This window comes from Pan paniscus, chromosome 1, assembly GCF_029289425.2.
Source record: "Pan paniscus chromosome 1, NHGRI_mPanPan1-v2.0_pri, whole genome shotgun sequence".
NCBI lineage: Eukaryota > Metazoa > Chordata > Mammalia > Primates > Hominidae > Pan > Pan paniscus.
The window spans coordinates 157,112,297-157,130,862 of NC_073249.2; the positions used below are offsets into that span (position 1 = coordinate 157,112,297).

General features: G+C 34.2%; 1 protein-coding gene across 12 annotated transcripts in view; it reads right to left on the reverse strand.

Annotated features, from left to right (window-relative positions):
- The window catches only part of LRRC7 (leucine rich repeat containing 7), a 577,334-nt gene that overhangs the window by 382,743 nt on the left and 176,025 nt on the right, over positions 1 to 18,566 (reverse strand). For all 12 annotated transcript variants that reach the window (XM_055117394.2, XM_034967334.3, XM_055117378.2 and 9 more), the window contains one exon: positions 1,006 to 1,208. In XM_055117394.2, the coding sequence (XP_054973369.1) occupies positions 1,006 to 1,208 (203 nt within the window). The remainder of the gene's footprint in view (positions 1 to 1,005; positions 1,209 to 18,566) is intronic.

Consider the following 18,566-nt stretch of genomic DNA (forward strand, 5'->3'; position numbering starts at 1 on the left):
TAATTTTTCATAATTTATTTTGATCAGCATATTGAAATATCAGATTCTGATAATTAATTTCAAGTTTTTATTGTGGAAGATTCTTTTTCTGATTACTGGATATTTAATATACGTCTTTACTTTTTAGCATAAGCAACAGAAATTGAGTGCATGACGTTTTTTTCCCTTCTCAGCCGTAAAAATCCTTCACAGGTAAATACCATGCTAACTACTTAATCTGGGTTACTTACTTAGGTGACTGTTAGGATCCCTTGATTTAGATTTTGAACTTCTCTGCTGTGTGGTCTTGGTCTGCTTTAGCTAATCTCTTATCATCCAGTCTTTTCTGCAATAAGGACTAAGGTCACAGGAGACCTGGTTTTCTTTGCATGGCACAATGCCATAATGGCAGTGTGTGTGTGTGCAGGTGTGCACGTGTGTGTGTGTGTGTGTGTGTGTATGTGCACAAAGTTTGATAGTTTCAAATTCCTAGTAAACTTCTTACTAGTTATATGCCACATACATCCAGTGCTACTTGTAATAATCAAATATTTTACATACAGGTACAAAAACATGTTTTTCATAATAGTATCAATGTGTGTAAAAGCATTTCTTAGACTTAGAGCATACAATTCAAGGTTGTAATATAATGTCACCTTAATATACAACATACAAATTTTCAGTTCTGGAGTAGTGTCATATTTTTCCTTTCTTTCTAAACATAAACTATTGATCTCAACCCTCTACTTTATATTTTTATAGAGGTCATTTTAAATGAAGATAATGAGGCATAATCCATCAAATGGTGGTTTCCATAGAGCTCAATTTGTTATTAACAGAGGCCCGTGAAATCATAAATGGAGTAACATTAAAAGGTAATGAGAATATTGGGGGAAGTTATATCAATTTCAATGACTTGTCAGTTACCTAGATAGGAGCCCATAGTTCACATTATCATTATAATGAAGTCTTTGAAAGTTATGAAACACTCATTTACATTGTATATTTTAGGTTGTCAAAAGTTACCTTGGGTAGTTCTTCAATTTGATTGGCATCTAGATAAAGCTCCTCTAATGTTCGTTCGAAGTTAAAGACCTCCTTTGGCACCTGCTGAAGACTGCAGTGGGAGTAATCTAAAACTGAGATGATTTCTTCTTCACCTCGGAAACATCGGCATGGCACCAGACGGCCGATGATTTTCCGTTTGGTGGTCATCTCCAGGCACTGCACTAGAGAAACGCAGAAACAAAACAAAACAAAACAGCTTATCCAGTGCCCTTGGAAGGCATTCTTGTAATATTTAAAGCTTAGAAATTTAATTTTGGTATATAGTCTAGAATACTTTAAAGTAGGACACACACACGCATTGTATCATTAAATCCTTAAACAGCCCTGCGAGGTATGTGAAATAGGTTTTATTCCCACCTAGCAAATTTGAAAATGGGCTCAAAAAGCGTGAGAGATTTCCCAACATCACACAGCTTTGGAATGGCAGAATCGAATTAGGATGCAATCCTGTCTCAGTTCAGTGCTACTATCATGCTTACCTCCTCACTTGAAACATGGAGCTATAATATGTTTTCTATTTTTACACAAATTACAGTGTAGAACAGAAACTTCCAGAATTTGCGGAAAAAAACATTTCTCCCATTTCTGTAAAAATATTCATGTTTCAATCCCAAAGTTTATGATGTACTCTTTTTAGCCCACAAATTTCATCGGTGAATAGATATTTACTGAATAACAGCTGTTTTAGGCACTGCTCTAGTGGAGACAGTGATGCATTGAACAAAGACCCTGTTTTCATGGAGTTTTTATTCCGTTGAAACTACAGATTATAATTGGATTGGTTATTCACTTCCAAATGGGGATCTATCTTTACAAACCTTGTAATATGGGATAAAACAACTTGTAATTATGGTAGAAATTCCTGTGACACTCCTGACACATCTTTCTCGTATTCCTCTAGGTTAAACTGACCAAATGCCATGAAATTTTGCGAAGACTTATCATGGCACCTTCAACATTTTATTCAATCTACTGTTTTTCATGTATTTTTTCCTCCTAAACAGTAAGGCCTTTCAGGGCTGTGATTATTTTGTTCATTCTTGTATTTATCTTGGTACTTGATATACAGTATGTATTTAACAACAATTGTAGAATAAACAAATGAAAGCATGAATGAATAAGTGAATATACTTAGGACTCTCCTCCTAATCACCGTCAGCTACTGATAATTGCTTGAAAAACTTATTTTAACGAAAAGGTCACTATCTCTGTGAATGTCTTCCTAGGAAAGATGAGTAGCATCTTCCTCTGAGTTCCCACACCACTAATCATATTGTTTTCCTAATTGTGTGTGCTGTTTCCCCATGTATCAGGCAAGTTCTCTGAGGAGATCTTGTTTCACTTATCCTTAAATTTACAGTACATAGTGCAGTTGCCAACTACAGAATTAAAACTTAATAAACATGAATTTGAAACTTGCATTTAACTGGCTAATGTATTTTCACTTAGTAACACAAATTTATTGCTTACACAGAAATTAGTAACATTTATAAAAACAATGTAGCATTTTGTTTTTAAAATTGCTCATGTTAAGTCAAATTTGGAGATAATCATTATCTAGCAAATTAATGCAGGAGGAGAAAACCAAATACTGCATGTTCTCATTTATAAGTGGGAGCTAAACACTGCGCAAACATGGCCACTGAGAAGGGAACAATAGACACTGGGGCCTACCTGAGGGTGGAGGGTGGAATGAGGGTGAGGATTCAAAAAACTACCTGTTGGGTATTACGTTCATTATCTGGGTGATGAAATAATCTGTATATCAAAATTCTGCAACATACAATTTACCCGTGTAACCAATGCTGCACATGTGCCCCATGAACATAAGTAAAAGTTAGAAGAAAAAAATATTTGGAGGCAATCAAGTAGAACATGCTTTAAGAGGTGCTAGATGTTCAGCCTAAAGTGATCCTTTTTCATTGTTCAACTTCTGAAATTAATAAAAGGATATTCTAGGGACAGGTTCATGAATAAATACATATAGATGATTGTTTGCACATGGTAATCTGTAGAAGGCTGAATAAAAACATTTAAAAAGTTGACCTTTCTTCTCCATTACTTTCTATCTCTCCAACTCCTGTTCTTTTCATTTCTGGGAACCAGAATCGCAAGATTTTGTAACTATTGTTATACATAACCTTACTTGAAATTCTTGATTGTAGGATTGATGCCTTTCATTTTGTTACTTGGCATCTAGCATATAGTAGGCACCCAGTAAATGCACCCTCATAAGTGTCTAACATATTATATATAATAGACACTTAGTAAATGTTTGCTGTGATTATTGCAGTTGTAAAGGGAAGTGGTGATAGCATAGACTATGGTAGTGGCAGCGAGGATGAAAATAAGTGATGGATTGGGAAGATATTTAAGAAGCAGAATCTAAAATTTGATGATAGATTAAATGAGAGGTGGAAAGAGAGGCTCTGGGAGAGAGGGGAGGGTCTTGAAAGATTTCCAGGTTTTTAATTTGAGTATCTAGTAGTCACATTAACCCACCCCCAGTGATGCAATAGAGCTGACCCACGGCACACACCCATTTGCTTCTGTATCCACAGAGGAATAATAAATCAATTGTTCATGCTTCTTGTTGCCCAGTGTCTCTCACTCACTATGGCTATTTCTTGATGTCTGTGTTGCTATCATTGCACATTTTAAATTATGAACTAAGAGGAAAAACACAATATCCAGGCCTGAACCTAAACCATTTGGCCGGTGTCCACTGTCTACCAAAACTTTTGAAATTGTATTCACTTAGGGCACTTTCCCATTCATTAACACAAACTCTTCTAGTCATCTTTTGTATTTCTTTGCTCATCCCACAACAGGCTGAACTACTTCTCTGGCCCAGCTTCTTCTCTCCCCTCTGCTCCATGGGAATTCTTCAGTTGTGTCTATATCATGATAAACATCTTTATCGAGGCTCAGTCTGTCTTCATGGAATGCTCCTCACTCCCATCCGCATAGACCCAACTAAAACTTGGTTCTCCCCTAAGGTAATTAGATACCTTATAGCCTTTAAAAGCAGAGCATGCTGATTTTCTCACATCACATACTGATTAGCCAATTTCTGGTTGGAAGGTGGGATTGCTGTCCCCCTTGCACTTTAAAAACTATGAATCTTCTCTCATCTTCTAAAATCCCTGTTCATTTGATGGTCTCATGCTCTATTAATTAGGAAGTATTAAGTAGAAAGTATTAATATCTTTCTACTTGTCCTCACACCTTTCGTTTACCAATCTCTTGTACATTCCCATTCTTTCATTGATGACTCTGGTATCTAGTTTACGGACTTTCAACCACAATTCCTTCTATTCCTGATTTATGCTCCCCACCCATAACAACTTTCAACTTTGTAGGGTTTTTTCCCCCTGAATTTCTAAACAACTTGATTGTAGTGCTACTCCATGACTCCCCTTAACCTCCACTCTGGAGTAATCTTTTAGGAATAACATATCTTTTTGATTTAGTCTGGAGTGGTTGCTTTTCCAGCTGTCATCCTAGAATTACTCTTCACTATCATCCTGTGAATTTTTCATTTCTTTCCTGTGTTGTATTTCCTATTTTCTTGACCCCATGTCATTTTCTTTCTAGATTTATTCCTTCATTTGTGGAGCATAATGTCTGTTCACTTGCTGAAAAAGGATTTATGGTAGGTATATTTTTTGAGGACTTGCATGTCAGAAATACCTTTTCTTTATAAATAAAAAGTTTTTATTTATCATATTTTCTAGTTTCCAGGGAAACTCTGTTCCATTCTTATTCAAAATCCCATTTCACGCCCACATTTTTCTCCACCAGAAAGTTTTAGAATTTTATTTTTCCTCACTCTTGAAAATTCATGACAATATGCTTTGATTTTTTTAAATCTATCATACTAGGTACTTGATGAACCCTTTCACTCTGGAAGCATTTATCCTGCATTCTGTTAAATTTTTGTTATTTTCTAATTGATAAGTTCTTCATTTTTTTAAAAAAATCATTTTTCTGTGATTTCCATTAACTGGATGAAGGACCTATCTCTTGGACTTAACCTACAATTCAAGTATTTTTTTCTTTTGAAATTTCCATGTTTTTGTCTTTTTAGTCTATTTTCTGTGAGATTTTCACAACTTTATCTCCTAAATCCATGTCTTGACTTACCCTTTATCTAATAGCATATTTTTACTTACAAGAGTTGTATGTTGTTTCCTGAATCATCTTTTTTCATAGTATCCTATTTGTGTCTCAAGGTGCCATATCATTTTCATTTTCTCAGAAGATATTAACTACAGATTTTCTGTCTTTTTCCCCCTGGTCCGTGTGTTATTTGAGTTCTACTTTCTGCTTGTTTCTTTTGATCTTCATTTTTCATGGTAAAGGTTGTCCACAAATATCTGGTGATCCCTGACTGTCTTCCTATACTGAAGAATGAAACCCTCAAAAGCTAATTGGAAGTTTTGCAGGCTTGATAGGTTTTAGTGCAGGGTAATCTGGCAGCAAGCCAACAGATATTCAGGAAAAATATTCTGGAGAAAAATATTCTGGCCTTCTGCCTGAGGTATAGCCATGTTACTATGTATATAGAGACTTTCAGTCAGTTTTCCTATTTTCAATACTAAGTCTCTTCAATTTCTTGCCTGGTACCTAATATTTCCAAGATTCTAAGAAGGTCTGTGGTGTATAATCTATTTTCATATCCCTTTGTGAGTACTTTGTTATAATGTTGCTAATAATGTGCTTTGCAACTTGTACTATATATATATGTATGTATATATGTACACACATATATATGCAATGTAGATATACATTGCATTTATATAGATATATATACATCTTTCTTGTATTCTAAACATTTCTGAAGTTTCTTATCTGCTGATGTCTCCTTTTATATTTTCTCTATCCTTGCAAAATATATATATATACTTTTGCATATATAAAAATATATATATTTTGCAAGGATAGATAATATATATATGTGTGTGTATATATATTCCTTTTAGTTTAGTGGAGTCTTCATTACAAGAATAGATGCATTAGGAAAGTGAGAGATTCATTTCAATGTTAGTGGAGTCTTTGTTATAAGAATAGATATATTAGGAAAGCAAGAGGTTAATTTCAATGTTTAAAGGAAGTTTTGATTTTAGTTCCTTTTATCCTTTTAATCCTTCCTTAGTTGACCTATTAGCAAGTAGTTCTGGGCACAGACCTATATTGTCCTTTTAAAAACACTCTTCCTTTGGCGTCCCTGACATCAACTCTTCTGACGCTTATCCTTCCACTTTGGTTCTTCCCTTTCAGTTTTTCGAGGTGTCACTTTCTCTACCCAGACACTGAGAGTTACAGTGTTAGAATTTGTCCCCTAGACTGTTACCCTTCTAATTGTACCCTTTTTTCTTTACAATATCATTCAGCTTTCCCAACTCTCACTTCATTTTTCATAAGTTAAATGGTAAGTGGATGACCGTACATTTTTTTAAATGTCTAACGCAGATTTACTTCCCTCGTCATTTCTACTTTATGTTTTATAGGCATCTCACAACTTACAAAGATGCACATTTCTCAGAAGTTGTATGTCACATGCACATAATTGGCATAATGCTCTTGAGAGGTCCGTAGCACATTATCATTGTCAGGAGCTTGGATGCTGGAGCAAACTGCCTGACTATATGACCCAGGGCACATTAGATTACCTCTATCAGTTTCCTCATCTGTAAAATACTAGAATACATACAAAACACTTAAAATTGTATCTTCAAGTTGTAAGCATTTACTTAGTGCTAGCAATTACTGTTCTACCCAAACCTCCTCCTCCCGTGTTACCAATCTCAGCAAACAGCAGTACCACTGACCTAGTTTCTCAAGACAGAAACCTTGGCATCAATTTTGATTCCTCCAATTCTCTCACTTTCCACATTTAACAATCACCATCTCCTAAACATTAAATACCCTAAACATTTCCTGAACCAGCCTGTTTTTCTTCATCTCAACTGCCTATTGACCTAGTTCAAACCATTATCATCTCTTGCATTTATTCCTGTGTTTCTCTTTCTATTGTTCTCACTCCACAGTGTAGCTAGACGACCTATTGAAAACACAAATATGATTATGTCACTCTTTTGCTGCAAATACTTCAATGACTCCTCTCTGTCCTCAAAGTAAAGTCCAAAATTTTTCCTATGACCTACCAAGTACGATATGGTCTCGTTGTCTGACTCTTGTCTTCCAGATTCACACCCAGTCCCGTTGCACAACCTGGCCAGGTACCACACTTCTCATTGCTTTCTGTGCTCTTTACACTTATGGCTTCCTTTGTATTTTTAAGATTATATGACCTCTCCTATACTAGAGCCTTCAGATCTATGGCTACCTCTGCCTAAGGCACAAAGGTACATTTCCTTTGCTTTAAAAAATTTAAATTAAAAAGGGAGAATGGCTTCTTTCTGTTCATCAAGGTAGGTTGTGATTCTTGGGACTATATTACCATATGCTGTAATTCACTTTGATCATATTTTAATTACTCACTCAATATCAATCTTCTTTACTAGATTGAAAGTTTTATGAGGTTAGAGAGCATGCCTAGACTGTTCAAAAATATGTATTTCTGGTAACTTGCCAAGTCTATGATTTAAAGTAGATATATTAAAATATTACCTGTATAAGCAAATGAATACGGGTGTAAAATATGACTAATTACTTTTATTTGTACAATACTTGCAAAAATTCAAACCAATTTACAATCTGTCACCTTGTTTTTTCATGAGAAATAGATCATATATTATTTTCCACATTTTGATGATAAACTAATTTAGGTTTAGTGAGTCTATGATGTGCATAGGGTCATACACAAAATAATTAGTAGACCTAGGCTTGGATCTCATTATCTGTGCCCTAAAGCCATTGATTTTCCTGTTAGCCGACTCTGCATTACCTTGATAGCAATATTTATAGATCAGCATATAAGAATCTACAGACATGAATTTGCCAGAAGTAGTTCTAACACACACACACACACACACACACACACACACACACGACAATGATTTATGTAAAGGATACTTTATAGGTACAAAACAGAATGAGGAAGTAGCAGGAAAGGAAACAATTTGCTTATCCAGTGATCTTTTAATATCAAAAGGATGAGCATACAATATGGTGGAATGGAGAAAGTGTTTCAGAAACTGAGTTGAGCATAATACACAAGAAATCACAAATATGTTACACATATAATATATGGAAGTACATATCCACATTTTCCTGAAACATGGCCACCATCCAGTATACATTAGAGAACACATTGCTTTATACGCAGTATTTGGACTTGAGTCAGTAACAATCCGGTTTCCTGTGTTACCACATGTCTGCACACAGCCAAAAGAGGAATTCTTAGATTCGCAGTTTTTAAAAGGGATTAAAAAAGGCAAGAAGAAAACAGGTATTCATCTCTTTCTGTTAAGGCCCTTCGAGTAAATTTCTTAAAATCAAGGATAAGGACATCCTTTTCTGGTTTCTCCACAATGCTGCGTGGATTCCCTTCTCTCTTGAATGCTATTGTTTTCAATTTAAATTGAATATCTAATGGTGATTTTTCTTTTTCTACAACTGCAGTGTGCAGTCAATAGCTTCCTTTTCAATACTCTCCCACAGAGTCAAACGCATTTGAACAGCAGTGCTTGCTAGCATGGCCTAACCTAGGTGAATAACAGAGAGACTCATCTTGCTACCTTCTTCAAATCCTTCCCTACTGACAATTTAAACCAAAGATAATTTCAACCACTTGAGAATTCTGCCTGTAGTAGATAGAAATAATGACAATATATGTATTAAGAACATTCAACTTTCAATACTTATGCATTCTCTAGAATTTTAGACCAATGCTCATTTATGTTATCCTTGCCTAATATTCCATACCTGGAAAGAGAAAGAGACAAAGGAAAGTTCAGTCTTTCCAAGATTTCTTGTGACAAATATCCTGGCTGTCCTCATTAGTTGGCACAGTCTTGCATTTCTCAAATGACAAATGTATCTGACTTATTCATTGAGAAACCTTTTTCCTCATTAAGTGTGCCACAGGGATATGGAAATCTGCCAGACTCGCTCCATGTCTTACTTCAAGAACATCTTTAAAATCATTACCTACCCTCAAGTACATCTCTGAAACCCCTTTATCAAGAGAATATACATGGTGATTCTGGTACTCCAAAAGGGGCATCTGAGGCTTATTTGATATTTTGACTCTTGAAATGATCACATTTGAAAACTACCCAGATTTCACGGGTTTGTTTTCATCTTCTCACAATATCGGAAAGTCTGTAATCCTTGTACATGGTTTGATTTGCTATCAATACAGGGAAACCAGTTTTTCTTCACCAAGATCAATGGACTGTTCTTGGGACAAATCTCCTTATGGTCTTTAATGCTGATGTATCATATCAGCAAATAAACATGAAATCAAGAAGAAAAGCATAATGCCTGTTATCAAGAAGGAGCTTATTACATATTTTAAGTTCTACTTAAGGCAAATTAGTTCCTCTAAGAACAGCCGTGCTTCTGTTCTTTCTCTACATGGTCTTCACAGGAATTTTCATCTCCTGACTTCAAAGAGCTTCTTTCTATGAATGATTCTTACTATAGACCATCATCCCTGATTTTGCCTCTAACGGCTTAATGAGATGCCAAATTTAAATAAAACTCCACTTGTCAAAAGCAGAACTTGGACATATTTACTAAGCTCCTACTCCTCCTTACTAGACATTGTGCTTTCCTTCATAATTTGTTGTTTTGATTATACTTTAATTCTCTTAATTCTGTACTTGCAGTCCTCTTTTGCTTTTCCTTTCCTTTTTTCCTTCTATATTAAATATTTTATGTCTTTCTTTTCCTTTCTTTACCATTCAGTCAATCTAATTCAGACCCTTGCCATCTTCTAGTAGTAATGCCAATGAAAATACTGTACAAAAGTACACTATTTCTAGACATCTAATAAATACTTATTAATTGTCTACTATATGTTAGGTACTGGTTTATATGTTGAATAATACAAATGAGTTAAAAAGCTATGGTGCCTGCTCTACTGAATTTATTAGATAGTAAGAGAGATGAACATCAAATAAAAAGTTATTTAAATAAATCCATAATTGCATATTATAATTGCCATAAAAACAAATATTAGAGTTTTATCCTTTTTACATATTGACACATACATTTAAGACATTAATTAATCTCTTAAAATGCACATCCATTCCCCAGTTTAAAAGCTTCACTGAGTCTACATTTTCAACAACGGTATTTCCCAGACCATGCTCCTGGGTTACATCTTCCTCTTAGACATAAGCTGAGAGGAGATCATAATCCCATATGCATTAGCATATTAAGAACTCACGGAAATTGCTATGGTTTGACTTATGTCCCCTTCAAAATTCATGTTAAAACTTCATCCCCATGTGGTGATATCAAGAGGTGGGGCCTTCTGAGAAGTGACTAAGTCATGAAGACCCCGCCCTCATGAATGGATTAATGCCTTACAAAAGGGCTAAAGGAAACCAGTTTAGGCTCTGTTCTTCTGTTCCTTTGCCATGTGAAGACACAGCAACAATTCCATTCAGTGGGTGCAGCAATAAGACATCATCTTGGAAGGGGAGACTGGGCCCTCAACAGACTCTGAACTTGCCGGCACCTTGATCTTGGACTCCTAGCCTCCAGAACTGTGAGAAATAAATTTCCACGGCTTATAAATTACTCGGTATTTTGTTATAGCAGCACAAATGAACTAAGGCAGAGGTCTTGTGATAAATTAAAAAACTACATTTATCTTTGTTCAAACCAATGCTTTCTAGATACCTTTTTAATTAAAAATTTAATTATACATATGGTTGTACATATTTATGGGGTACAGGCAATATTCTAATACAAGTGTACAATGTGTGACAATCAAATCAGAGTAATTGGGATATGTATAACCTCAAACATTTATCATTTCTTTGTGTTAGTAACATTCTAAATCTTTTAAATATTTCAAAATATACAATACATTATTGCTAAATAAGAGTTTCCTTGCTGTGCTACTGAACACTAGAACTTGCTCCTTTGCTCTTAACTGTATTTTTTTACCCATTAACCAACCTTTCCTCATTAGTATTCTGAATTACCCATTTTATGAAAGGGTGCTCTACAAGATTCTGTAGCTTGACATTCAAGTTCTCTTTAACCTCACTTTTCAGTTATTATTTTTTATTTATTTATTTATTTATTTATTTATTTATTTATTTATTTATTTATTTATTTATTTTTGAGACATAGTCTTGCTCTGTCGCCAGGCTGGAGTGCAGTGGCGTGATCTCAGCTCACTGCAACCTCCACCTCCCGGGTTCAAGCGATTCCCCTGCCTCAGCCTCCCGACTAGTTGGGACTACAGGCACATGCCACCATGCCTGGCTAATTTTTATATTTTAGTAGAGAAGGGGTTTCACCATGTTGGCCAAGATGGTCTCGATCTCCTGACCTCGTGATCCGCCCACCTCGGCCTCCCAAAGTGCTGGGATTACAGGCGTGAACTTTTCAGTTTTTCTACCTTCTACTTCCGTGAAGACACTTTCCCTATTCTATGCTCTAGCTTACACTACTCCCAAAACTGAATATCTTTCATCTATTTTCTTCATCTATGTCAACCCTACCAATCTATGGTAAAACTTATATTTTTTAAAAATAATGTTGAATGATTTTTATTTGTTTGTAATTATAATTTGTAAATCTTAAAACATCACAGTAGCTGATGTTACAGAAACCTGAGAGTTGGAAATTTTTGGTTGATAGAATGTTCCGTTTCACTCTTTAATTTATTTAGGTCATTGTCTTCTAGTCATAGTGTGCATTGTTAAACAGAATCCACAGAATTTGAGTTTGGAGCACTTATTGAAGCTTAAATTTGTCTTCTTTTTAAAAATCTTCTGTTCCATATTTATAAATAATGCTGCTTTCCTGGTCTGTCTTCTACTCTTCACCATTATTATAGTCATTGTAACACTAAAGAACATCAACTTATGGATTATAGGATCAAGCTAGAAGCAATTCCTTGAGAGAAGGTTTGTACTAATTAGTGGCATATACAAACTCACTCAAAATCTGTCCTCATCATATCACCTGGGTGAAAAACTATACTATAGTACTTTTGTTTTTCTCTTTCCACACATTCTGTCTTGACATTTTTGTCTGCTAACTTATTTAAATATGCAAATATACATGTAAGGACAGTAGAAAGAAAATTACAACATCAGGTTAAAATTAGCCAAAGTTCAGAGACAAGTTATAATTCAGTAATAAACTATTCCACTTATGTTTCTTGAAGAGTTTGGCTTCCAGGCAAGTTGTGAATCTGACCGAAGAGCAGCATGAAGAAACACATTTCTAAGCATTAGGATACTCTTAAAGATCTAACTTTCATAAGGTAATAACCTAAAGTAATTAGTTTCTGGAATAATATCTGACGGCTTGACCCAGAATAAAAGAATAAAAAGACACAGAATAAAAGAGCAGAGCAGAAGTAGTCAGATAGAGGCTATTTTATTGACAGACTCTCAAGTTTGGAAGGACCCTCAGTCTAATCACTTACCTGATCCTTGAATATGTTACTCAGATGATGTTCTTACACCTTAAGATCTCCTGAGAAATTTTCATACTGTAGTACAAGATTTGTGTTCTTAATGATGAGTCAGTTATCAAGACAAAGATCAATGATTTGGCATGGTCAATTGAGAAGCCAGAGGTGTGTATAGTACTTTTAAGTGTGTTTTAATCAAATACTTTATTTAATAAAACTTTGAGTATACTGATGGTCAAAATTTATTTTGTTAAAATTTCCACTTTATGTGAAGCATTTTACTCCACAGCTTCTTCCAGAGATTTGAGTAGGAGCTTTAGTAAGCACTAGTAGGAAATCATTTTCTATGCAGTTGTCTCATCCCAGAGATTCCTTGCCTTTTGTGATGAGACGCAATGTTAATTTGGTGCCCTTCACAACACATGATAAGAGACCCATCTTTTCTATCTGATGTAAACAATGTAGAGAAAGCATTTTAAAATGATATTTCATGCTGTTTTATACTCATTCTTCAATCATAACTATAGATAACTTCTGATATCTTCTAAGTTTATTAGTATTTTAATTAATGCTGATGATGGCTGTACTTGTGCCTTCGGGATACTTAGAACAAATGCTACAATTTTGAGACTCAACTAAATAACCGGGGTTTTGTTGTGATAATCTTTTAATAAACTAAGTTGCTTTGGGTATAAATTTAGGCAGTTACTTTATAATTAGAAAGATTTTTAAGAGATTCATGAAACATACAAGCCTGCTTAATGTCCCCCTCAGGGTGAAAGAAGAGTTAAAATAAAAGAATTAATTTAAGAGTCCTTCTGCAAGGAAGTTAAAGGCATGTGTGAATGCATTCACAGATTTAACAATTGTTAAATGAAAGGTTCATGAATGCTTGAAATGGAAGAATCAGAAGCTCATTTAAAAACGGAATGATTTTGTTACCATTTTGAATTTTTTTTTTACTGTTAGTCTATGATATGGGATCAAAGTACAATTTCAAAAAACAATTTACAATATCTTGAATATTTAAATACTTATCCTGATTCATGTTTTAATAAGTGCCATAAATGAAATTTATTCATTTCTTCCTGAAATGAAATGTAATTGTTACTGAATTAAATTATTTAGAAAATGATGAAAGGCAACAAGATTTGAATGAATTAAGAGAATAGAATGAAAATAGCATGCTCAGATAATGGGGTCCTGCTGGTGGACAGAATTTAATCAAAAGAAACCACAGTGCTACCAGTGTAGTTGTTTCTAAAATTCCACTCTGAATATGTATACAATTCTTCACTGGCTCTCTGCTACCTACATATTACATACTGCTGAGCTGGACATACAAGCCTCTGGCATGACATCAGTCTCCTCTGGGACCACACCCATACAGGCACCTTATGTCCCATGCCTTTGCACATTTGTGTTTTCCTATTTCTTCTCCTGAACTGTCTGCATGTTCATCTTTCCTGAGTTACTTTCCTTATCATTTCCAACTAAACTCAAGGATTAACTTAATAGAAAAATTTCCCTCCAATCCATTATAGGTTGAATGCTGTTCCTCCCAACATTCATTTTTTGAGTCCTAACCGTCAGTACCTCAGAGTGTGACCTTATTTGGAAAGGGGTTGTTGCAGATATAATTGGTTAAGATGAAGTCATACTGGAGTATGCTCCAATGTGATTGATGTCCTTCTAAAAAGTAGGCCTTGTGAAAAGACAGAGGTCCACAGAAGGAAGATGATGGGAATAGGCACAAGGTGAAGATGGCTATCTAGAAGCCAAGGAAAGAGTCCCAGAACCACACATCCTTTTCTCACAGCCCTCAAAAGTAGCCAACAGTGATTTGCCTTGATTTGGGGCTTCCAGGCTCCAGAACTGTGAGATAATGAATTTCTGTTGTTTAAGACATCCAGTTTGTGGTATTTGTTATGGCAGCTCTAGAAAATTAATACGACACCTGTCTTCAGCTTCTTCTCTGACATCTATAGAACCTAGCGCCCAACTCTGGCATAGACTTATTACCATTGTTTTCTTGTCAATCTCTAGAGGTAGCATGAGCTGTTTATTAGACCACAGACTGTCTTTTATTTGTACTCCTAATAGATGGCAGACGTTGCATGGCAGATGTACAATACGTTCTCGGTAAAATTCTGTTTTGTACAGATAAATGAATAAATAAATAAAGCAAATGTATAAATTTTATTTGGAATTAGATTCATCAATCTGTTGAAGAGGATTTAAAACTATATTTTCAGATACAGGTAAAAAAATGTTCAATAAGATTACAAAATTAGATACTCTAAAAAACATGTATGATTCCACAGAGAGAACAAAACCAATAAGGTGCCCACTCATTTTCAGAAATAAACATCCAGAAGAAAGAATTCCCAGTGTTTTTGAGCCATGCACATAGTGATTATAATAAACTACTGGAGCCTAAAAACTTGACCCAAAGGATCAAGTAAAGATTTCAAAAATGTCTTGAAAAATGGATATGATGGACATCCTGTGAAAATGAATGGGTGTATCCCATTCAGATGAAGCAGAATGAGATATAGTGGAAAAGAGACAGCACTTTATGTTAACGTGGATATCCTAAATTCATCATGGATGTAAATTGAAGAGCTTTTGAGAGAGGATAAAAATAGAAGTTATATTACCCTAGAAAATACACTATTAGCTACTAGATCATGTGAAATATATTTGGGTGATACTTTACTAATGAGTATTAGTACACTGGCACAGAGACAAAAAATAAGAGTACTGAAAGAACTATTTAGATATTTTGGACACATAATTCTACTCAATCAGAATTTTGTTATTTAAATTACTATTTATTTTCTTCAGAATATAAAAATTATATATGTTTATTATTAGGAATTTTGAAATTATAGAAAAGTATAAACAAGAAAATAAAATTCATAATATTACTATGATCTGGAAATAAAGCACTATTAATGTAGTGGATTATTTCCTGTCATTCATTTAAGGTTGCACCACTAAGAAATACATACACAAACACACACACACCAACACACAAATATATTATTAAGAATTAATACATTGTTTTGTGTTATGCTTTTTAATTTAGCATTATACTGTAAATATTTTTCTTATATCATTAAATATTCCTTGAAACATATTTTTTGAAGACTGAAATATTCTGTTGTGATATGTCTACTAATTTATTTGGCCAATCTTTTTCCTATACTAGGAAATTATATTATCATTTTTTCCAAATTATAATTAATGCCTTAGTAAGCAACCTAAAATATAAACTTGTGTACATTTACTAGGTTGAAAGGATTTGAACACCTTTCCTGATTAAGTATTGCAAAATTGCTCAATTATTTTTACCAATGTATACTCCCCAAAGTATTGTATATGAATGTCAATTTTCTTGCACCAGTGCCAACAGATGGTAGGTTTATTTTCAATCTTTGTCAGTTTAGTGAAGCAAAGTGTAAAGTGTTTTAAGTCTGTATCTTTATTTGTTATGCCTTTGATTTATGCTTATAATATTAGTTTGTTGATTTAACTCAATGGACTACAAACAGGAAACTATTTTTTCACCATTCACTGCCTTTAAACATCATTTCTGGGAATTCCCTTCTCATATCTTGAACAAGATCATCTGCCAATGCCATAGCTTTGCAATTTTAGTTATAGGAACTGTCTCATTTTGATAATTAGGCTAATTCTCAGGTAGAGTTCCAGCACAGCGTATAAACAATCCAGATATTTTTGGAAGTTTACTACTGGCCATGGTTTTTGAGCAGGTGGATCCATTATAAGAGAACCATGTAAATGATTAAATAAAGGGTACATCTTTACATGTTGAAGACTAATGGAATTTACAGCATTTTACTATGTTATCTTTTATTTGGTTGTGTATTTTTAGGGAAGTGTATTTATAATAGCATGATAAATGGGAAAAAATATTTATTTTTGTTTTCCATTAGTGACAGTGGAAAACAAAATCTTTTCAAATGGAAATGTCTCTTGGTAATGGTAGCACTTCCATTGAGTGGGCTTGAAATTTTGCACTAAGTCTTAGATCAAGAATATTCATATATCTTATTGACATAGAATGCCACACACCAAATAATTCCTTAGCAATTTAAATTCAATGTTTCACATTCTTTCTTGAACCCATTTGGAACTCAATCCACCTCCGGCAATTATAGTGAGATTAACATATGAATGCATTCAGGACAAATCCTTTTTTTATTTCACATTTTCTAGATATATGGAGAACAAAACAAGGTACAGAAATGAATATCAATGGAGACAAAATGTGCCTTATTTCTCATTAAGTAGTGACAACTATTTTCCTAGACTGTCTCTGAACCAAGAGCCAAATCTAACCTGGAGCAGAAAAGTAACATAATTTCATCATTCACCTGCACCACCTACTCAGTCTTTAAGGATAGTAGAAAAGCAATCATTAAATGAGTTTATATATATTGTACATGTGTATGTATATACGTGTGTATTGCAGTTGAGAGCATATGGTTTTGAAGCAGGGGAAAAGATTGGCACTTGGAAATAAGTAAATATATTAGATAATGTATAGTAGTCATTTAACCTTCTTAGGTTAAGCATTTTATTTATATTTTAAAAATATATTTTCCCCAATCATAGTATAGGAAACATATTTAGTATAATAAATATTTTTTTTCTGCTTGCCTCTGAGTCATCATGAGTATTGATGGGCTGTTTGGTAAAAAATTACAATAGACAGAATTGGGTAGAGGACAGTAAGTAGTTAAAGGGCATCTTAGCATTTTAGAGAAATTTTCCACTTTGAAAAGAAGTATAGTGAATACATACAATCATACAATCTCAATATCAGAGTATCAGACAAAAGGCTTTTTTTTCTTGTTACAAGTTTGCATTTCAAGTAAGTCTCATTAAACTGTTTTCCTCAGTAAGTTTTTCCCTCTGTACAGACTCTTAGCCACTGTTGTTTTCACTGTACTTTAAACTTATAACAATGTTTAACATATATTGTCATTATTTTCTTCCCCAAAACTGACCTTAAGGTACTTACACCTTCTAGCTAATGAATCAACACTTTTCCATCTCCTACACTAAACCTTTGGAAGCATCATCTACTCTATATTTTCTATCATTTCCCACTTTCAATGTCACAAATAAGTCCGATTTTTAAATGTGGCTCCTCCTTTTTTAACAATGCTGGAATGTTGGACGTTGTCTTCTTCTCTCGCTTTGACATGTTAAATTGCTTTCTAATTGGTTTCCTCATGGCCTACCCTACATATATGGTCAACTTCTTCCTGCCCAACACACACCCATGATGCCTTTGCATTCTTCTGTGCTTTTGCAAGTGTTTTTCTCTGCTAGGAATAATCTTTACTCTTGGAGAAATCAATCATCATCTTTAAGACAGTTCAAATGTCACTCCTTCTGCAGATCTTTCCCAACTTCCTCAGGATGTAAGTTACTCTCTTCTTTTGCTCTTAGAGCACTTTCTAACATTTATTGTGGTAAGCTGTCAAGCTGTATCTGAGGATTTATCTTGACCCTAACCTGCTCATTCCTGACTAACACAGACAATTCTAGAATTCTTTGTTTTGAAAATAGCCATTCCTAGCCAACTGGTAATTCAAATTTATTTTTAAAGTTTTATCAGAAAGAAAAGTCCAAGCATAGTCATACTTTACTAGACATTATATATGGGTGACTTCTAAATGACAACACATCTTCCTAATAAAATATCTTCTATGGTGACACTTATGTTCTAAATAATACAGTGGTAGGTTATAATAAACATGACCAGACAACAACTCTGCTTCCTTTAACAACAGAATATCTTGTTATTCTTAGTAAATCTATGGCTCAGAAATGCTTTTCTGTTCGAGTACAAAAGGAATATATAACATTAAAAAATTATTTGTCATTTATACATTACAATTAT